Below are 19,550 nucleotides of genomic sequence, written 5' to 3'. Positions count from 1 at the left end.
TCTTCAAAACGAGAATTCACAGTACGTCAGTCAAGAACATATAATAATATTAGTGTACAAAACACAATGACGAAACCTTACAAGCATAAAAAAAAGTTAAAATACATCAACACGAAATCACTATCACTCCTTTAAGAAGACGCTGTACCAACGAAAGAAAAGAGGGAAAAAAAACGAGAGCAAAGCAGGATTACTTTTCATTGCATATTCATGCCATTCCCATTTTGAAAAGACAAAAAAAAATCAGACATTTAAAATTTTGTAGGTTACCCTAGGTGAATTCTGAACTCATTTTTTTCTACGCTTTCAATTCTAAATTACTTACGTGGATTGAAGAGAATTTGGCAAAAAAAAAAATCCCCCCCCCAGCATCCGTTTGAGCATTTATCACCATAAACAACCTAACATTCATAGTATCCAACTATTTTTAAATAATGTTTGTCTGGGGATTTCTTAAAAAAATTGCGTATTAAAAGAATGAAAATGTTTGTCCTTTTTTCAAATTTTACTACTTTTTCCCCCCCTAGGTTTTTGGCAAAAATTCTCATTTTCCCTGATTTTTTAAGCTAATTTCATTATATTTCTTCTGAATATATTCAATCACATACCAGACATAACTAATCTGATAACGTGGGCCGCATTAACAGGAAATAGTTAATAGACTCCTGCAATAAAGAGTAATTCTATATAGAGGTTAACCATCACCTCCTACATCAAAAAGTCTCCACACGGTTTTTTATAAGTAGTCCGCGCAGACTAATTAAAAAGTGAACCAATTGTGCGCATGAACCCAAAACCTTTTATAAAAGTAATTGAAAGAAATTTATCATATATATTTGAGAATGGAATCTGTAGTGGTTGACAAGTGAGTAAGGCAAACCAATAATATTCTAAAATAAAACAAATTTTTAGTCACATATTTGCTACCACTTTCTTATTTTAACTAGATTTTGTATTAAGTGACTCGTTCGGAAAGTGGATAACCTTCACAGTGGTCTGATCAGACTACCTATAAAAAACGGTGTGGAGGTTTTCTGATTAACCCACTAGAGCAGGGTTGGAGACTCCTGTAGAAGGTTAAGTATAGCAGAGAGACCGGTTTTTTTATTATCTTTAGGGCCTGATTATTCAAAAATATACACATATATATTGCAATTTAATTAGACTGGCAAACTAATTTCTCATATATATATAATATTACTATATCTTATCTAATTCGTGTGTGAGGATTTCAAATCTGAAATTAGTTTCGCTCCAAAAGCTACAGATATTTTTTTTTAAATGATAATTTTGGTTTATTTTATTTTATGACTGAATTTACAAGTTTATAAAGAACATATGTTTATATACATACCTATACACTTGTCTGCTCTTTTGAAAATAATACTCAAGACAAAAAAATTATGATCTCAACGTATTGCATAAGTTGAAATGTATCATCTTCCTACCACGACCAGTGTAGCAGAGAAGTGGAGGCACATCGTGACTTTAAAAAAAATCCTGATTATTATGTTATTCAATTGCATAAAAACTGTAGCTTGTAGAGAGACAGGGTTCGCATTACGCATACGAAAATTTAACTTCGATTTTATCTTTCAGGGATGAGATTAGCTAAAAGGCAAAAAAGCTGAATTTCCACGATAGTAAAATTTACGCAAGCGCAACCCTTTAACAATAAATTCCAGACAGTTTAAGGTAATAAATAATGTGTTGATATACAATTGTGTACTAATCTATTATTATATAAATGATTACATTGATACTCAACATTTAGTGAAAATAAAAATTACCAATTGAAAAAATAAAGCTGGAAATTATATTTTTCCTCAGTTCACATAAGAGACAATTTTTACTTGAAAAACTACCTGGTTTAGCAAATTAAAACTACTGAGAATATACAATAATATTTCATTTCTTTTAATAAATACTGTTATGTGATTTACAGCAAATATATCAGTAATATTACTTTTTAAATNAAAAGCTATGTTTGATATTAAAATCGTGTGAATAAGAATCGAGATATTAGCAGATTCCAGGCTTGGGACCCCTAAAAGGCTTGTCAGAAGCAGCGTCGTTTGAACTACAAAAATCGGATCTATCTGGAGGGCGGGTAAAAAATTCAGAAAATCTTATCAGCTGCGAGTAAAAGGGGAGAAAATAGCTAAAATGAGAAAGGATTGGTAGCTATGTAGTTTGAATTTTCTGTTTCTCTTTGAAAATTGGTGAATTTTCTGAAAAAGCGGAATAGTACTTATAAAAAAAGTGAAATTTTTAGAAAAATCTGAATTTTTGATAAAAAAAGAAGCTGAAATTCAAGAGATAAAAGTGAAATAAGCGGAAATCCGCTAAAAAGCGGAAAAATCTCATCCCTGATCTTTATAAATGACCATTTTTCAACGATAGATATATAGTATAACAACCTGCACTTCGCTGGCAATGAACATTTTTCAAACCCGCATCCAAATTTCGATACCAAAATATCTTTAGTATGAAAACTAACAAAACAGAATGAATTGTTATATGTAATAAATAATTTGTTATTTTGGTGAACTTTAAAATGAAACTTTTGAAAATTTTATTACAAAATAAACATGACATAATGTACAATTCAATGAGTATAAAAGAACAATTTCAATCCACTGTATGGCAAATTTGTTGCATTATAGTACAGCACAAATCCATCAATTGCAAAAATTCATCTGCACCATCGAGTAAGCGTTTATCACAAATCTAAAACACAAAAAACTTCCACTCAATTTTTATAAACAACAAAATTTAAAGAACTTAAAATAATTTATTCAAAAATAAAGGCTTATATTATGATGCACAACCTTTTGCAGGGGTGACACAGTTAAAAACCCTGAAAATTTTATGTGCAAATTGATATCAAGATATCAATTTATATATCAAACATGCTATCATAATTAACATTTTTGAACTAGCATTTATAATTGAATTATCTAATAATGAAGAATATCACACAGTAACTAATTCAAGAAAAAACTTACTTTTTACAAGAATCTGCTATATTGGATTTTAAAAATTGCATGAATATGAATCGCGATATTGAATATTAAAACCGCGAAATTTAACTTTAAATCGCGATGCATAATTTTTTGATCGTGTGGTTTGGTTTTTAAATCAAGTATAAATGCCAAAATCGATTTTTGATATTACAACTGCGTGAATATGTATCCCTATATTGGATTTTAAAAATGTGTGAATACGAATCGCAAGATTGGACTTTAAACTCGCATGAATATGAATCGCGATATTAGGTTTTAAAAACGAGTAAATACAAATCCAGATATTGGACTTCTAATTCACATGAACAAAAATGGCGATGTACAATTTTTAAATCGCGTGAATAGGAATAGCAACATATAACTTTTAAATCGGGTAAATACGAAAAATTTATGTTTGATGCGCGAAGGCAGCGATAGTCTGGTTGGTAAGGCATTGGCTCCATATCCAAGAGTTCGTGGGTATGATCCCCGTCGGCCGAAGACTCCCCGTGTAGTAAATAGTGACTGATGCACGTCAAATCTGTCGAGTCGCTAAGTCCTCCATGTTCCCATAACAAATCAATACCCCTGGGGGTACTGATCCAGGAGTTTCCTTGCCTTCTGGATTGGTTCAAAATTAAAAGGCTATGGAGTGGAACATTAGTAGTCGTAAACCCAAAATTGGGTCGGCTGTTTAACAACGGATGTATAAGAAAATAATATTGTGAATAAGAATCGCGATATTCGCAGATTCCAGCTCCAAGCATTCAAAATGGTTTGCAGCTCCAAGCATTCAAAATGGTTCGCAGCTCCAAGTATACAAAATGGTGAAAATCAACAGAAACCAAAAGAATCAAAATGGCGGTAGAATGATGTACATGATCGCGTCTTGTTAACGGGATTTAGCGAAATTTCGTCGGATTATAAGTTTTCCATTCACGAAAGTCCGCAAACCAATGCTCTTGCCATACACAGAATTCTGTGACATTCACGGAAAAATCACAAGTCTTGCCTCTAGATCTCAGACAGGAATACAATATTGTTCCTTTCAATTTTATCTTTTCTTATAGTTTTAGTGCAGAGATGGTGAACCTTTTAAGAGTAGCATGCAAGTTAAATTATGGTTTATTATTTTCAGTGTTCTGAGAGCCAATTTTATATTTATTTTTGAAAATAATCTTTAAGTCGCTACTTTGATTTCAAATTATGGAATTATATTGCATTAAATAGAAATCAAATAAACACAGCATTTTAAAAAATATTTCAGCTAAGGATACCTTAAAGTTTGCTCCTTTCGTACTCAGAAATAAAATAATAATTAATGTAATTACAGTTTTTAATAGAAAGGAAACTAAAATCAACATCACAATTTCAACTGTTTGGGTCATAATTTGTTGTCTTTATTTTTATTTATTTATATTTTATTGCAAAAGCACTTGATTCTACATGATTAGTTTCCATGCAATGCACATGCATAAGATAAGAGCAGTGGGGAAAAAATTACAAAAAAAAACAGTAATCAGGGTTCTGTTTGGAAGAAATTTGGGTCCGTTAATGGACCCTTCACAAAATATCTTTTCATAAAAACAGACCCTTCACAAAATATTTTAACTTAAAAACGGACCCTTCACAAAATGATTTTTCTTTTAATCTGACCCTTCAGAAATTTGTTTAGCTTCATTGAATAAACACTTCCCAGGTCAGAAAACAAGAAAGATGAATGTAAACGAATTAAGTTTTGCCTTTGGCAGATGATTCTTCCATTATTCGTACGAAATGAATATTCTGCGTTCAGCAGTATAGGCTAAATACCAAATATTTGTATGTTGCATCTCTAATTTAGAAGCAGCAATTGCTGCTTATTTTTGAAAATTTAATTTTTTTTTATTATAATTTTACGTATAATTTCACAGTGCTGAGCATAATCTTGTAACTATCTACAATTTAAAAACTTCTTGAAAAAGTTTTTTACAGCAATAACCGGACCCTATTTGAACAAATTCATAAAAGAGTTAAAAGAATTCATCCGAGTTAAAAGAATGTGAGTAATTTTTTCGCAATTTCACAAAAACAGGACCTTTCACAAAATGTCTAGACAGACCCCTGGTAATGAACTTTATATTTATAACAATAAATACACTATGACAAGAATAATAAAACATTAAAAACTAAAGAAAATCAGTCTATGGACGTAAACTGTTTCCAATATTATTTAAAATGGTTTTCTTCTTTTAAAGAAGAAGATCTAGCTAAATGGTTCTTGTCCATTTCGAAATTTTGCTTTCCTAAAATGCACTAGGAGCTAGCAACTAGAACTAGGTGATGTTAAGTTTATGGCATCGCGATGCATCGTCACGCTAACATTGCGATATTTTGATGCATCGCGATGTTTGGTGCATTAATGTTTTACATTTGGTACTGCGCAAATTCAAATTCTTCCTCTTTCTGATTGATTGTTCGATTGAGGCAATTATATTCATGAAATAAACTCAATCCGAGTTACACCTCTCTCCATTTCAAAATTAGCTCATTATTACCATTAAAAAAAAAAGAAAGGAATACATAAAAAAGTAAAACGAATTCTGGAATAAAAGTAAAATATTAAGAATTCGCAATTAGTAAGTAGCATTGTTTTCAAATGTATTCATTGTTTTCAAATGCGTGTGTAGTCATCGATGTCAACAATACTTAGAGAAACATCGTACACATTTCAGTACTTCACAATTTAAAATGCAAGGAAAAATTGCCAATCCATTATTGCGATTATTGCATAACATTGATATTTTCCGATGCATACATTTATTGCCCAGTCTTACAAGCAACTATCATATAGTCTTAATTATTCATAGTATTTTAGGCTAGTTTGATAATTATTTAGAGCTATAATTTAGTTTTAATGATGCGACACAACTAATTCGGGAAAAAATGTGTTTTACCAACAAAAATCGTCGAGCTTGTTTTTCTTCTTTTTCTACCATTTTCTATGGCTCTTACACATTTCAAATGTTGTATTCCTAAACACTGAAATTCATAATTTGGAATATAGAAAAATTCTACGTATCATTTGTTTCAAAAAATGTTTTTAAAGAAGCACTGAAATGTGAAATGTCTATAAATCAAAGGTTTCACAGGATGTATGTGTTGCATACTTTTAAGACTTCACTTTAATTACAATTTTAATTACATTCATACAAAACTAGACTAAAATTGGAGAGCATCGAAAGAACGAGTTCAAATGCAATCCAAAAGGAATTATGAAAGCAATTTCAGGGGATTGATAAGCAGGACAATATATATGGATTCTGGAATGGATTATGGATTTAAAGAATGCCATACAAAAGCCTAACCAGAAAAAAAAATGAAACAAAACTAAATAACAATTACTGTTAACAAATCAGAAATTTTTCAATGTAACATTTATAAAATTACTTACAGCTAATTTTTCACATATAGCAGATTTCTGTTTATCATTTAATGTGTCATTAAATACTATTTCATCGTGAAGTTGATTTATGAGTTGACCAGCAGTATATCCTTCATGAGATAGTGTCTGAAAATATTAATAAAGGCTTTATTATATTAGATATATTTGTTTTACTTTTTAAATATAGTGACTTTACAGTAAGAGATTTCATACTGACTTAAAGCAATTAGATTTAAAATGAAGAAATTAAAAGAATTTTTTACACTAGTCTGTTCTGTAATTTTCCATATACAGTACAGAACCCGCTATCCGGAAATCAGAAAACTAAAAAACCGGAACGAAATTCGATACATTTTCCCGCCATTTTCAAAAACAAAATTTTTTTTTCCTCATGGGATTTTAGGATTCTTCTTTCTATTTTGAAAGATGTTTACCTTACCATAATTTTGGAAATAATCATTAGTGTATTACTTCATCGTTTTTTCTTCTTTTTAAGATTATTTTCAAATTTTTTTTTTTTTTAGTTGTTTATTAACAGTAAAAAAAACGGCTTTTTGTAACGATTCAGAAAACCGGAAAAATCAGTTATCCGGAATAGCGATGGCCCCGACCGTTCCGGATAATCGGTTCCCTACTGTATTTGTGACAATACCGTGGGACCTAGGGTATAGCATGGCCTGAACTCCCAGTTACAACATCCCAAACTTGAATAATACATACATAAACAAGATAACAAAAATCAAAAGCAGTCTTATAAAATAAAATAAAAATAGACAAGAGAAAAATAAAAAGCTCTGGTAGTGTCTGAAGGCTTAAAATTTTGCAAGTAAAATTTAGAATATAAAAATATTAAAATATACTTACGCAGACAAAATTTTCTAGCTTTTCGTAACTATCAGATTGACAAACTTTCATCAAATCTTTAAGCCATTTGTTGGGAACAATCTGTTAAAAAAACAAAATATAAGAAATGTATATATAGTGAAAATATAAACTAGATAATCAATACATTAAAAGCAAACGCTTTAAATTAATGGAGTACAAACTATTTTTTAAGTTCAAAAAACTTTTTTCAAGTCTTGTTTTATTTCTTCAGTACAAAAATTAACAATTCATATTTTTTGTTGGGCTAAAGTAGCTCTGGTTGACGGTAAAATTCAAATCATGCATGTGAATGCTGTTGTTGTTGTAGGCAACGGGTACGATTGTTCTTGTTTTTCAGTGATGCCATCTATGGCAAAGAAAATAAATTTCTGCCACACCCATTCGTCACACCTGTTTATAGGGCAAACCCATTCATCCACAGATCGTAATTTTGACTTGAAGCAGAGAATGATCAATCTCCAATTTAGTACCCTCAGAAGTATAATTTGTTAGGGGAACATGGAGGACTTTGTGACTTGACAGATATAATGTGTCCGAGTCACCATTTACTGTACGGGAAGTTTTCAGATGGCTGGATTCGAGCTCTTGTTCTCACAAACATGACTCCAGCACCCTGTCAGCCAGGCTATCCTGGCCCCCCTTTGAATGCTCACAAATAACTTTCTCTTTAAAAAAAAAATAACAAAGAATTTTTTTTAATTTCCAATGGCAGGGAATACAAACAATAACACAGAGGAACAATAAAAATAGAAAATAACAAAAGACTGAAGTCATCTTCCCAAAAGCTCTCTGGCACGCCAATATCTTGCGGTCTCCGAGTCAAGTCCGTGGAGCCTCCTACAGCAATGGAGGTGCTCTCCATTCATTGGTGCTTTAGAACCACACAGTTGACACCGAGGGTGGTCATAAATACCTATACGATGCAGGTGTTCTCCTAGACAATCATGACAGAAAAATAACAAAGAAATAAAATGCAATATCAAAGTGTAACTCACTCCACTGATATCAGCAACATCGGTGGCTGTTATTCCATCCTCTCCTTTTAAACGATGAGCGCTTTGCAATAGTGTAATGGCCTTCCTCAGATCTCCTTCAGAATATTCAATAATGGAATCAATCACCTGCAATGAAAAATAAAACTTTCTATTTACTTTGTTAAATTCATTATACAGTTTTTTCCTACTTTAAACTTTTTTTTGTAGATTAGTTTAATAAATGATACAACTCTTAACAATATATTTATTAACAATTTTTTATAGAACACAATAGATTTTATACAACACGATAGATTCCCTAATGTATAGTGTGGCTTTCAGGAGAACTCCTTCAGACATTATTCCGCGTGGTGGGTACTGTAGCTACGAGAAAAAGTCACTTCGAATAGGGGTGTGGGGTAAATAGCTTTGTCGTGATCTTGGCATGGGTCAGCGTGAGTAAACCAATCAACACCTTCATTCCTCCATTGCACTCCCATTAGAAATGTGCTCTCGCTTGTTACCATAACAGCAACCAGCACCAGACTTCTAGTCTGGAGGAGTTTTCATCAAAGGGGCACAGTAAATCCCATAGAAGATCTTTGATTCCATAAACATATGGAAACTAATAGATCTTAGGAGATTGTTGCAGTTTAAAACTTCATATGCAAAAATATTTCTGTATTTTGAAAATTTGATGATTGATCAGGCTTTCTTATTCAAGGCTCCAACTCAATTTCAGAAGGAAAAAAAAAAGTCACTAACTTGTCCAGGTAAATCGGGTAAATTTCAATGGAAATCCAAATCATATTTTATTTACAGCATGCAATTTTTCATCAGAAAACTTTGATTTTTATATTTGTAATGTTAAATATTAGATTTTGTAAGTAAAAACATAGAATAGAAAGAGAATGGAAACATGGAAAATTTCCCTAAAAAGTGGAATTTTATAAAATCATTATAATAAATATCAGAATTATTCAACTCGAGTCTCGATAACCGATTACTGTTACTGACAATTCTAAGACTGGTTATTTTCCAGGTTTTTTGCAAAAAATGGCAACTTCCCCTGATTATTGCATACTCTTTAGAATTAAAATAAAATTCCCTAACAATTCCAGGTTTTCCCTGACCAGTGGGAGCCCTGTTATTGTATGAGTCTGCAAATTTACACAATACCTTTCGTAATTAATAAATTATAAGACATAAGGGATATAGGAATTTTAGTGCATTTTTCAGTCAATATGTTCAGTCAATCAGATTTATGACATCACACTAGAAAATATAGCTAACCTTTTCTTCCAACTTTACATTCTCTTCAGTGGTAATGTAGTTTAGACGCTGAGATAAAGTCTCTTTAGATAATGGCTTGAATCGAAATTTGGAACATCTGGATGTGAGAGGATCAATGATTCTGAAATTTATATTAGAATTCAGTAAATAAAAACACAATCAGTAAATAAATACAAAAATATCTATAAAAGGATGAAGATTCTTACCTACTAATATAGTTACATATTAGACAGAATCGAGTGGATTTACTGGCTTTCTCCATAGTTCTTCGAAGAGCAGACTAAAAAAACAAAATAGCACTCAACAATCTAAGAAACACAAATATCATACTTAGGCAACATACTTTCATTAAAAAAATTAATATTTAAAAGAATGTGGTAACAGAAATGTGTTATCAAAAAATTAAACATACACTCCCAATTTTTTTTTTCTTTATCACAAAAAGTCCCTAATTCCTCTTATTATATATTTAAAAATACAGTTTAATTATAACATGATTGAACAATATATCCTTGTAAGAAATTATTGAAATAGAAGTTGATAAGAAAAATTTTTATTAGCTGGATATCTTTCATTTTATTATTAAATTGAAAATCAATTGTTTAAAAAATTTTTTAAGCCATTACAGAAAAATAAACGGTACTTTGGGATTATCTTGTCAACCATTTTTGTACTTTGCGATAATCCCCTTGATAATTTTCCTGAAACTCGATATTATCTTCAAAAGGTAGCTTCCGCACCAATAACAGCAACTTTTTTATACCCCGTCAACACAGCGGAACTACCCAAAAACACTTGGATTTGTACTTAAATGAATTTATGTGGCAATGACTGCGCAAGGATAATGACTTGTTCATTTGCACTTTTAAAACTATCCAGGACTTTTGGCCACCCAAATGATTTATAATAATATATATGGTTAGATTCAAGAATAATTAAATGTGTAATTATGAAAAAAAATAGAGGCTTTTGCTTTGCTTTAATTCTTTTTATTGTGTATTGAACAATCACTTAACATTTTTTTTTGTTATGATTTTATTATTATTTGATAAAAACATAACTGTTCAGAAGGTTTATTTTGGAAATTGCTTTTCATTATGATGGTGCCAAAGGATTTGCGCATTTTTGTGAGCACTGACTAATTGTTCTGTACTGTATTGGAGAAGTAATAAAAAAAAAAACAAATCAGCATTTAAAAGAGGAATTAATATAGAATATATTACCTGTGCAGCATTTGTCATTGAATCTGCTTCATCCAATATTACAATTTTAAAAGGTGGACAAGGTCGACCACTAAAAGAGAAACCAGAGTAATATTTAAACAATATTATTGTAATTTCCAATTTTGAGAACATAACTCAGTCTAAAAAAAATTTTTATTCGTGAAAATAAGTTTTGGTGTCGTTTACACTTGCTTCAAATTTTTAGTAACTCTCATAAGTTAAAAATATTTTTAAGAATTAAAAATTAGGATATCACATGTGTAACACAATATGTTCTGTCTGTAACAGCTAGTTTTAATTTTAAAAAAAAAAAAAAATTACACTTCGAAACACTTTTAAAATTTGGTGTAAGTGTTAGTAACACCAAGACACCTTTTTACAAAAATTATTATAGTACTTGAATTTTTTTTAATTGTGTCATCTGATTTTAAATTTAATTGCATATAAGCCTATAGCTCATTTCCATTAAAACATTTAAAAAGGAGTAAAATTGAATGATACAATATATTAATTTATTTTAAAAAACAAAAGTAAATACCAATTAGTCAGGTAAACTACTTTTCTCCCTATTATGAAAATGAATTCAACACATATCCCAGCATATAAAGTGCATTACAATGATAAATTACATCATATAATATCATCACTTACTCGGGTCGAGTTGCACTAGCAGTTTGCTGAGCAAATGTTTTTACTTTATCTCGAATAACTTGTATACCACGCTCATCTGAAGCATTAAGTTCCAATATCCTAGTCTTAAACATGTCACTAAATAATAAAATATTTGCTTTAAAATAGTTAACAGAAAACAGTATTCACAATAAAACAGTTCAAAAACAATATTCACATTAAAACATTTGTGTATGAAAACGCAGACAGATAATTTTTATCAAATACGCACATAAAAAAAAAATGAACAAAAAGTTGAAAATTGACATAAACCTTAAACAAATATATATTTTTTACAAACCCAAATATTTCTCTAGACAGAGCCAGTATAGTTGAAGTTTTTCCAGTACCAGGGGGGCCATAGAACAGCAGATTAGGAAGCTAAAAAAAAAATAAAAAAAATTCAAATTGCTTTAAAGTTTTTTTGAAAAAAATTGCTTAAGAATAAAAAATTTTTGAATACTTACATCAGGATTGGCTAAGCTCTTTTTTAAAACTGCAACTACTTCATCTTGATAAACAACCTCGTTCATGCATTTTGGACGACTAAAATGCAATAAAATATAATGTAAAGTGATCTCAAACATAAGAATAGAATTAAAAATTAAGGAAAGAATATTGCCTACATTATAAGCATTGCCTTAATTTTGTAACCTGAACAAAGAAAATAAAACATCCTTAAAATCAACAGAAATATAGATTTAAAAAAAAAATCTGCTAAAATCATCCAGAATAATTCCTGGTCAGCAAGTTACGAGATAATTCCAGGTAAGTCTTTTTTATGTTTTAAAAATACTTCACTAAAATGAAAAAAATCACAGAGGTACTCTAAACTATCCTCATTGGAATTTATTTCTAGATTATGAGTTTATTGTTTTGTTTTGTTTTTCAAAAAATTATTTTTGAAATGGCATGTTAAATTTCTGTAAAGCAACATTAGCCTTAGTTATGATACGTTTTTACAAAGATCTAGGTCATAACTGGAGTTTTTTTTTCTTTTCCTTTGGAATTACATTTAATTGTTATGAAATATATTTTGATAAAATGAGATGACCAGAAATACATAAATTAATCACAAATGCAAACAGATATTTTTATAGTTTCAAAAAATATCTGAATTTCTCTCTTATAAAACTCAAATAAGATGTTTTAGTACATGCATCTGAGACATGTGCATTAACCTTAGGAGATCAGGAGGCGTCGACAATTTTAAGAAGTATTTGTTATGGAACTCATGTGGGGAAGGCGAACAAATTTAGAATTATGTAAGATCATTAAAGAGTCTGATATTGTGAAACACTTAAGAATCCAACTGAAAAATTCGAAGTGCTGAAAACTATTCTAGCCAAGCCTATAGGAACCAAATGAAGCAGCAGACCTTGGCTTAGATAGATAGACAATCTCAAAAAGACATAGACAGTAGGAAAACCAGAAAATTGGAGGCCAGTTGACCAACGGAGATATGCCTGAAAAACACTTATAAAGAAGGCCACAACCCACCCAGGGCTGTTGTGCCACAAAAGAAAAGGAAAAATAAGATTCTATTTTATTTCAGAAAAGCTCCAAATAATTTTATACAAAAAAAAAGTCATTTGGTCACAGGGATATATTTCTATAATGGTAACTGCCATTACCAATTATAATTACCAACGCACGGAAAAATTAACTGACAAAAATACACAAAAAATTCAATTATTTAAACAGAGGTGTCTATGAGTATTCTTTGAATTGGTGTCCTCCTCTAATATTTTTGTGATCTTGGTCTTGGTGCAGTTACCAATAAGGAAATTGTCTCAGTATTAGAAATTATTACATTTTACTTCAAATAAAAATCATTTGTATATTATTACATGTATAAAACTGTTTTAAATTTTTTACACCATTAAAATAATCTACATTGAACATAAATTAACAGATATTAGTAAATCATATACAAAAATGTAATTATGTAATGTTATAAAATGTAATTATGTACAAAAATGTAAAAATACAAGAATTACTATTTTTCCACCCAAGGAGTAGGTCTTTTTGTTTTCTTAGATGTGGATGCACTTTCATCATCTTTAGATGTGCTTGGTTTCACCTTAATTGATCCAGGTTTGTAACCTTTCAAGAAAGCTTCCATCTGCAAAAAGTAAATGTCCTATTTTAATTTAATATGGTAAAAAATTTAATAAATTATAATTTTTTATATATAAATATTATTTATAGACAAGTGTTAATATAATATAAAATCTAGGTATTAATTTATGTCTTCATTCATTATAGAGAGACCTAAAACCTTCTCTTTAAGATCTTGATTCAGCATAGGTTAAGTAAGTGTTTGGTTGATTGCTAAATGAAAAAGTCTTGAGAATAATTGCCTTTTCTGAGAAGTATCATTTATTAATAAGCGATGCCTGATGGCCCAGGGGATAGAGCACTCGCCTTCCGACAAGGAGAACCGTGTTTAAATCCCAGCAATGGCTGGTCTATACAAATTCTGCATCCACCCTGCACCGACCACAATGCTGACGTAAAATATCTGCAAAGGTACATGGATCATAGGTTAGAGTCCTCTTGCCATCAAGCTAACCATGGGAGTTTTTTATCTCCATGTAATGCAAACACAAATTTCCATCAAAAAGTTCTCAACGAAACCAGATTTCTTCCAATGCTTGATCCAGGAGATTGGGTTCCGAATTACGAGGCTACAGTGTCGAACATTAGTAATAGCAAAGCCGAAAAATTGAGTCAGGTGCACCGTTACGGTTATAAAATAAAATTATTAATACAAAATTCTTGATTTGTCTAGGCTTTATTCATGATGTTTTACTTTATAAATTTAGTACAAAATATACTCTAACCTCGTTCGGATATTTTTAAAGTCAAGAATTTTTCAGAAAAAATCTGATATATTAAATTAGAAATGTAAAATTCTAGAAAATTATTGGGTATATTTCTGTAATGTGACTTGTCATGCCAACAACAATCAAGGGGACAAACTGATTTAAAACCAGAAATTTTTCTTAAAAATTGAACTAATAGAGGTCTCTCTGGAAGTTATACCCTTTCGGTTGATCCCATTCGGCCATGTCCAGTTTCTTGCGGGCAGATGCAAAAACTTGACAATGCCACAGATCACAATACGATAAATCGTCCCAAATCACGAAATCTAAAAAAACCTAACAAAGAATCGCATTTTCTAAGATGTGTCAATATTCTGAAAAATCCGAAATTTAAGATCTAACGATTCGTTTGACTTCTTAAGAAAACCAGGGGTCTGTCTAGGTTTTTCTGAGAGGTACCTATTTTGTGAAAATTTAGACATAATTTGTGAAAAATTAAAAATTATATTAAAAAATCAACACAAAAATATGGATTTATCGTTTCTTAAGGGATACAAAAATAAAATTTTAAGAAAAAGTATTTTGTGAAACTTCTGGTTTTCCTAAAATTGAATTTGAGAAACTACCGTTTTTCCTCAAGTTGAATTGGTGAAGGTACCGCTAAACGGAAGTAAATTCGGCCTGGACAGACCCCTGAAAACTATCAGAAATTTTTAGCAGAAAAAGTGGTCAAATGTTTTAATGAAATGGACGAAAGTAACAGTCAAAGTATGATTTTGAAAGGGGAGACAAATCAACTTGGAAATATCAACAGAAAAATAAGCTGTCTAGAGTTTGAATTTTAATTAATTTTTCAAAACTTCCTTTAAAAAAATTTTACAATTTATAAACGTATTTAAAAGCCTATTTCTCTTCCTTTTTGCTCCTGGTGCAACATGAACTGCCTAAGTGAACTAAAATCCTTCACTGACTTCCAAGCGATGAAAAAAGTTCTAATATTTATAAAATGGACTTAATTAACTCGTCTTCTACAAGAATAAATACAACAACTTATTTTGGCAATCTACAAAATGAATATCTAACAATTATGCTAGATACAAGAACTGAAGAGTAAGCTGACACATAAAAAAAAGGAATGACTTATTCTAAAATTGGAAGATTTATTTTGAACACAAGAATGACTAATTGTTTTTAAATAGCTGAATTTAGAATAAAGATAAAATAAAAGTTTTTAAATTGATCAGAATATAAATAAACATATACTTTAAATATCCAACCTTGAATTAAAAACAAACCGCCAAAATATTTATTTACTTTTTAACAATCAATAAAGTTACAGTTACACAAATAAATAAATATTGCGACTGAAAGCACATATTCTTCAAAAGAAAAAAAACTTTGATGAAAGAACATTTAAAAGAATTAAATGTAAAATAATTTAAATTGATCAATCGAAAATAAATTAAACAGAGCATTTAATGAAAACGAAACTTACATTTATAAGCATTTTTTTGGCAGCAGACAGTTTTTTATATTTATTTGGTTGTTTTAAGAGTTGATGAATGATGGATAAGCAGCAGGCAGGTAGCAGGTAAACATTTGTAATTGTGTCAGTCCTTGAATGATCTTTTTTTCACCTTTCGTGTGTGTTGATGCGTGTGAAATGATTAATTAGTTAATGAACTTATTTAAAATCGTTGCGGAATTCTGTATTGTTATATTGGATTATGATTTGATAAGTACGCCCCCTTTCTTTTCTTTTATTTAGAATATATAATATAGTAATTATTTGAGACTCAAATGATCCTCCTATTTGTAATAAATTCATTTTTCAATTAAAATATTACATGGCTTTGTTTTTATGGAGTTTTTTTTACCCTTCATATTTTTATGTTGTGTCAGTATGGTCTGAATTTATGCAACATAAGTAGATGTTCACTGGTATGTTTTATTGGTTATATTTAACTCTCAAATGTGTGCATTCTTTCCAAAATCTGACAGTTAAAAATTTTGTTAGAGAATACTATGATCCATTTCATCTATGAAATTTCACCTACAATCATTTACGTTTTTTTATTTATTCATAAGTAGTGTGGTGGTTTTTATTGGAATCGCAACTAATATTGATATTCCTTCATTTATATACGGAAAAGTGTTTTTTATTTTACCTAATCCATGAAATATTATATTTTGAGCAGTGTAGTAATTAATGAATGCATCACTACTCTTGTAGATTTATGTATTTCCAATTTGTTCCACCAGCTATCTCAATATCATGGGAGTGGCTTTATTGCAACATCAAATAATTTGTTATTACTTCATTTGTAAGTAGTGCCATATTTGTACCTGAGCTAATATAATCACCAAGTTTTGACAATTTCTGGACACAGACAACTACAAAAAAGCATTTACGGAAGAGGACCAACTTGAAGGGTGGGTGAACCTCTACATGTATTTTTTTAACTTTGTTCCCTAGGCAATTATAGTTGAAACAAACAGGTACTAATCATAGATGGGTTTTTTCTTCTTTTTTTTCAAATTAATAAGAAGAAAAATTTGGGTATATTTCAGAATCGTGATCTGTGGTCAAGGTGCCAAATAGAAACTTTCAAATTCTTTGAAAAATAAAATATGTAGAATTTTTTCCCGGGGGTTATGAGTTATATCTTTCAAGTTGGTCCCTTGCTGTGATGATTTTCTTTCAATTTTCTCCCTTTCTGTGTTTTTTTTTTCTTCAAGTTTCTCATGTGCAGGAGCCCAGAAGTTGCCAAGACTTGACGATTATTCTGTAACAAATAAAGTTCTGCTTTTTCGTGTATTTAGAAAAAAATAATTAGTTTTCAAAAAAAAAATTTCTACCAATGTATGTTAATAGGATCTATTTTCATTCAAGCAATTTAAAACCACACATCTCAGTTCTTATTCACATAATTTAAAATATTGCATTGTAATCTATATTCATGTGATTTGAAATTGGACATTGCAAGTCATTAATCACATGATGTAAAAATGTCATATCGAGATTCAAGCAATTTTCAATTATCCTTGGCTATTGATATTCGTTTGACCTAAAAATCGCACACTGAGGCTCGTGTGTGCTTAAAAGGGAAAAAAATGTGCATCTATATTTTTATTAATACATTGATTAGTTTATAGTTACATGCTTCTTACATACTCTATTTTCTTGCTCAAATTTCTGACATTTTTTTCAAATATTTAAATTTGGTGTTGGGCATAGCATTTTTTAAATTCTATTTTCAGCATTTTTGATTTCATACATAACTCCTCCCTGTATTTAAATCTGTAAAATATTTTTAATTTTATGACTCCATTGAATTTTAACCTTTTAGCTAGGTTATAACTAGCAAATATATAAGATATATTTCTCTAGGGACAATTGTTAATTAAAAACAGATTCATTTAAATATTTTCTTTCCTTAGCTCTTAACTAAAAATATGTTTTTTCTGTTATTTTTTATCAAAATATTTATAATATTAATGAGATAAAATTAATATTTTTCAGGTGATTTTTTCTGTTATTTGCCACAATGAATCCAGAGGCAACTGATACACAGTGGTTGTTCGAACTTCTGCAAGAAGTACAATTGGAACAGTTTTATTCCAAAATCAAAGATGAATTACAAGTCACCAGGTTATCTCATTTCGACTATGTTTTATCTTTTGACTTGGAAAATATTGGGATGGGTAAACCAGCTGCACGGAGGCTTCTCGATGCTGTCAAAAAACGTAGAGCTACTATATGGAAGAAGAATATTTTAAATAAAGTAAACTATTGTTTTATTATGCATTTTTTATTAAGCTTCATACAGGGCTCAAAGCTGTCCTTAATTTCCTTTAAAAAAATGTCCTTTAATATCCTTAATTATTAAACATTTTAATAAATGTCCTGAAATTTTTGTGATTTTCCATATTTTTGTTGAAGTTAATAGGAAGAATAAATACTATTTATCTGAAAAGGAATTGAAGAAATTTCAAAATCAAAAATTATGTTATAGGCCATGAAAGTAAGTAAATAACAAAATAAACTAAAGTGTTCATAGCGCATCAAGTACAATATTAATGACTTCCAGTGTTAGAGACAATTACCCTTTATGTAATGGCATAAAAGGCAGCATTCTATGTTTAAGAAATGTATAAAAAGCTCTTATCTCTCTATTCCCCTCCTATCACTATATCATGCTGTTTTTCATAAAAGAATTCTTGTATTTTGCTTCTACTTAAGAATTTTCCATATTTAGATTATTTTCTACTTTTTTTGTTATTATTTTTTCTTTTTTAGTTATCAGAAATTATATTTTACTTTATTAGAAATTGAAGAAAAAATCAGAGGTTTTTTTTTTTTTTTTTTTTAAGATNGTTTTTTTTTTTTTTTTTTGTAATGTTTCTTTTTTTGCTTAAGTTCAGAAACTACTAAGACTATTAACAAATCTATATCTGTGACTTCATGCTGAAATTGCTCCCATTAGAGAATCAGCATCTTTAATTGTGGGGGCAATTTTTTCCTTAATTTTTATATTTCGAACTTTCAGCACTAAAACTTTAGCGGTCCATTGCTACCACCTTAGGTATTCATTTGGCAGTCCAGAAACTTGATATGGTAGACTAACTTGAGAAGAAGAAAAAAAATTACAATTACATGCCTTACGTAATGGTGCACATCAAAAAGTGTTAATTGCCATTTATAACTCGGCAAAACTAATTAGGTTCATTGCCTCATAATGATTAAAGATTAGTGTTTATTAAAGTTAATTGAAAAGTAGCTAAAATAATACAGTAGAGAACCAATTATCCGGGATGCTCGGGACCATCGCTATCCCGGATATCTGAATTTCCCGGTTTTCTGGATCGACCAAAAAGTGTCGTTAATCGATGTTTTATCGAACCCGAATTACAAGGAAAAAATGCAATGCATAAAGTAAGAGAAAAAAGGAAGGTACTCCTAACTTTAAAGAGAAAAATAACATTTAAAAGAATAAAAAAATTTGCAAGTTTAGACAAGAAAAACAAGATTAAAAAATACAAAATTCTGATATTTATTTTTAAAAAATAATTACAATTCCTAAATTAACTAATATAAACAAAACCAATGGTTAAATAACGCAATATATTTCATACCTAATTATACGGGGGAAACGATAAAATAAAAGGAAAACTTATTAATCTAAATAAAAACACTTGAAAATTATCGAACCGAAACGATAGTTAAAAAAGGCACTAGCATAAATATT

General features: G+C 29.8%; 2 protein-coding genes across 6 annotated transcripts in view; one reads left to right on the top strand and one right to left on the bottom strand.

Annotated features, from left to right (window-relative positions):
- Positions 1 to 2,558: 2,558 nt before the first annotated feature.
- On the bottom strand, positions 2,559 to 15,697 carry LOC107439251 (replication factor C subunit 4). Of its 3 annotated transcripts, none has more exons than XM_016051773.3 (12): positions 15,579 to 15,697; positions 13,474 to 13,598; positions 11,941 to 12,019; positions 11,775 to 11,854; positions 11,456 to 11,572; positions 10,805 to 10,874; positions 9,788 to 9,861; positions 9,582 to 9,702; positions 8,310 to 8,435; positions 7,294 to 7,374; positions 6,439 to 6,555; positions 2,559 to 2,730 (listed from the first exon to the last, which is right to left on the bottom strand). In XM_016051773.3, exons 2-12 carry the CDS (start codon positions 13,596 to 13,598, stop codon positions 2,632 to 2,634), a joined length of 1,089 nt encoding a protein of 362 aa, XP_015907259.1. In that variant the 5' UTR covers positions 15,579 to 15,697; the 3' UTR covers positions 2,559 to 2,631. The 3 variants fall into 3 exon arrangements, with proteins under 3 accessions (XP_015907259.1, XP_015907258.1, XP_042899460.1); XM_016051772.3 differs by having other exon boundaries at positions 15,565 to 15,667; XM_043043526.1 differs by lacking the exon at positions 15,579 to 15,697 and adding an exon at positions 14,522 to 14,554.
- An 80-nt stretch (positions 15,698 to 15,777) lies between these two features.
- The window catches only part of LOC107439233 (activated Cdc42 kinase), a 31,458-nt gene continuing 27,685 nt past the window's right edge, over positions 15,778 to 19,550 (top strand). Inside the window, exons 1-2 of one of the 3 annotated variants that reach the window (XM_043043524.2) lie at positions 15,778 to 15,892; positions 17,825 to 18,086. In XM_043043524.2, the coding sequence (XP_042899458.1) occupies positions 17,850 to 18,086 (237 nt within the window). In that variant the 5' untranslated portion in view covers positions 15,778 to 15,892; positions 17,825 to 17,849. Of the gene's footprint in view, positions 16,041 to 16,568; positions 16,626 to 17,824; positions 18,087 to 19,550 lie in introns of those variants that run through there. The other 2 variants (XM_043043523.2, XM_043043525.2) reach the window with 2 other exon arrangements.

The sequence above is a fragment of the Parasteatoda tepidariorum genome, chromosome 6, assembly GCF_043381705.1.
Source record: "Parasteatoda tepidariorum isolate YZ-2023 chromosome 6, CAS_Ptep_4.0, whole genome shotgun sequence".
In the NCBI taxonomy this organism is placed as follows: Eukaryota; Metazoa; Arthropoda; class Arachnida; order Araneae; family Theridiidae; genus Parasteatoda; species Parasteatoda tepidariorum.
Note: the sequence above shows the minus strand (reverse complement) of the source record. Positions and strands in the feature narration are given on the sequence as shown.

Excerpts from the sequence above, each read along its gene's own strand:
- LOC107439251 (XM_043043526.1), bottom strand. Across the intron at positions 11,855-11,940 it reads AGAGCTTAGCCAATCCTGAT|CTTCCTAATCTGCTGTTCTA; the intron begins GTAAGTATTCAA and ends TTTTTTTTTTAG. Across the intron at positions 6,556-7,293 it reads AGCTAGAAAATTTTGTCTGC|ACACTATCTCATGAAGGATA; the intron begins GTAAGTATATTT and ends TAATATTTTCAG.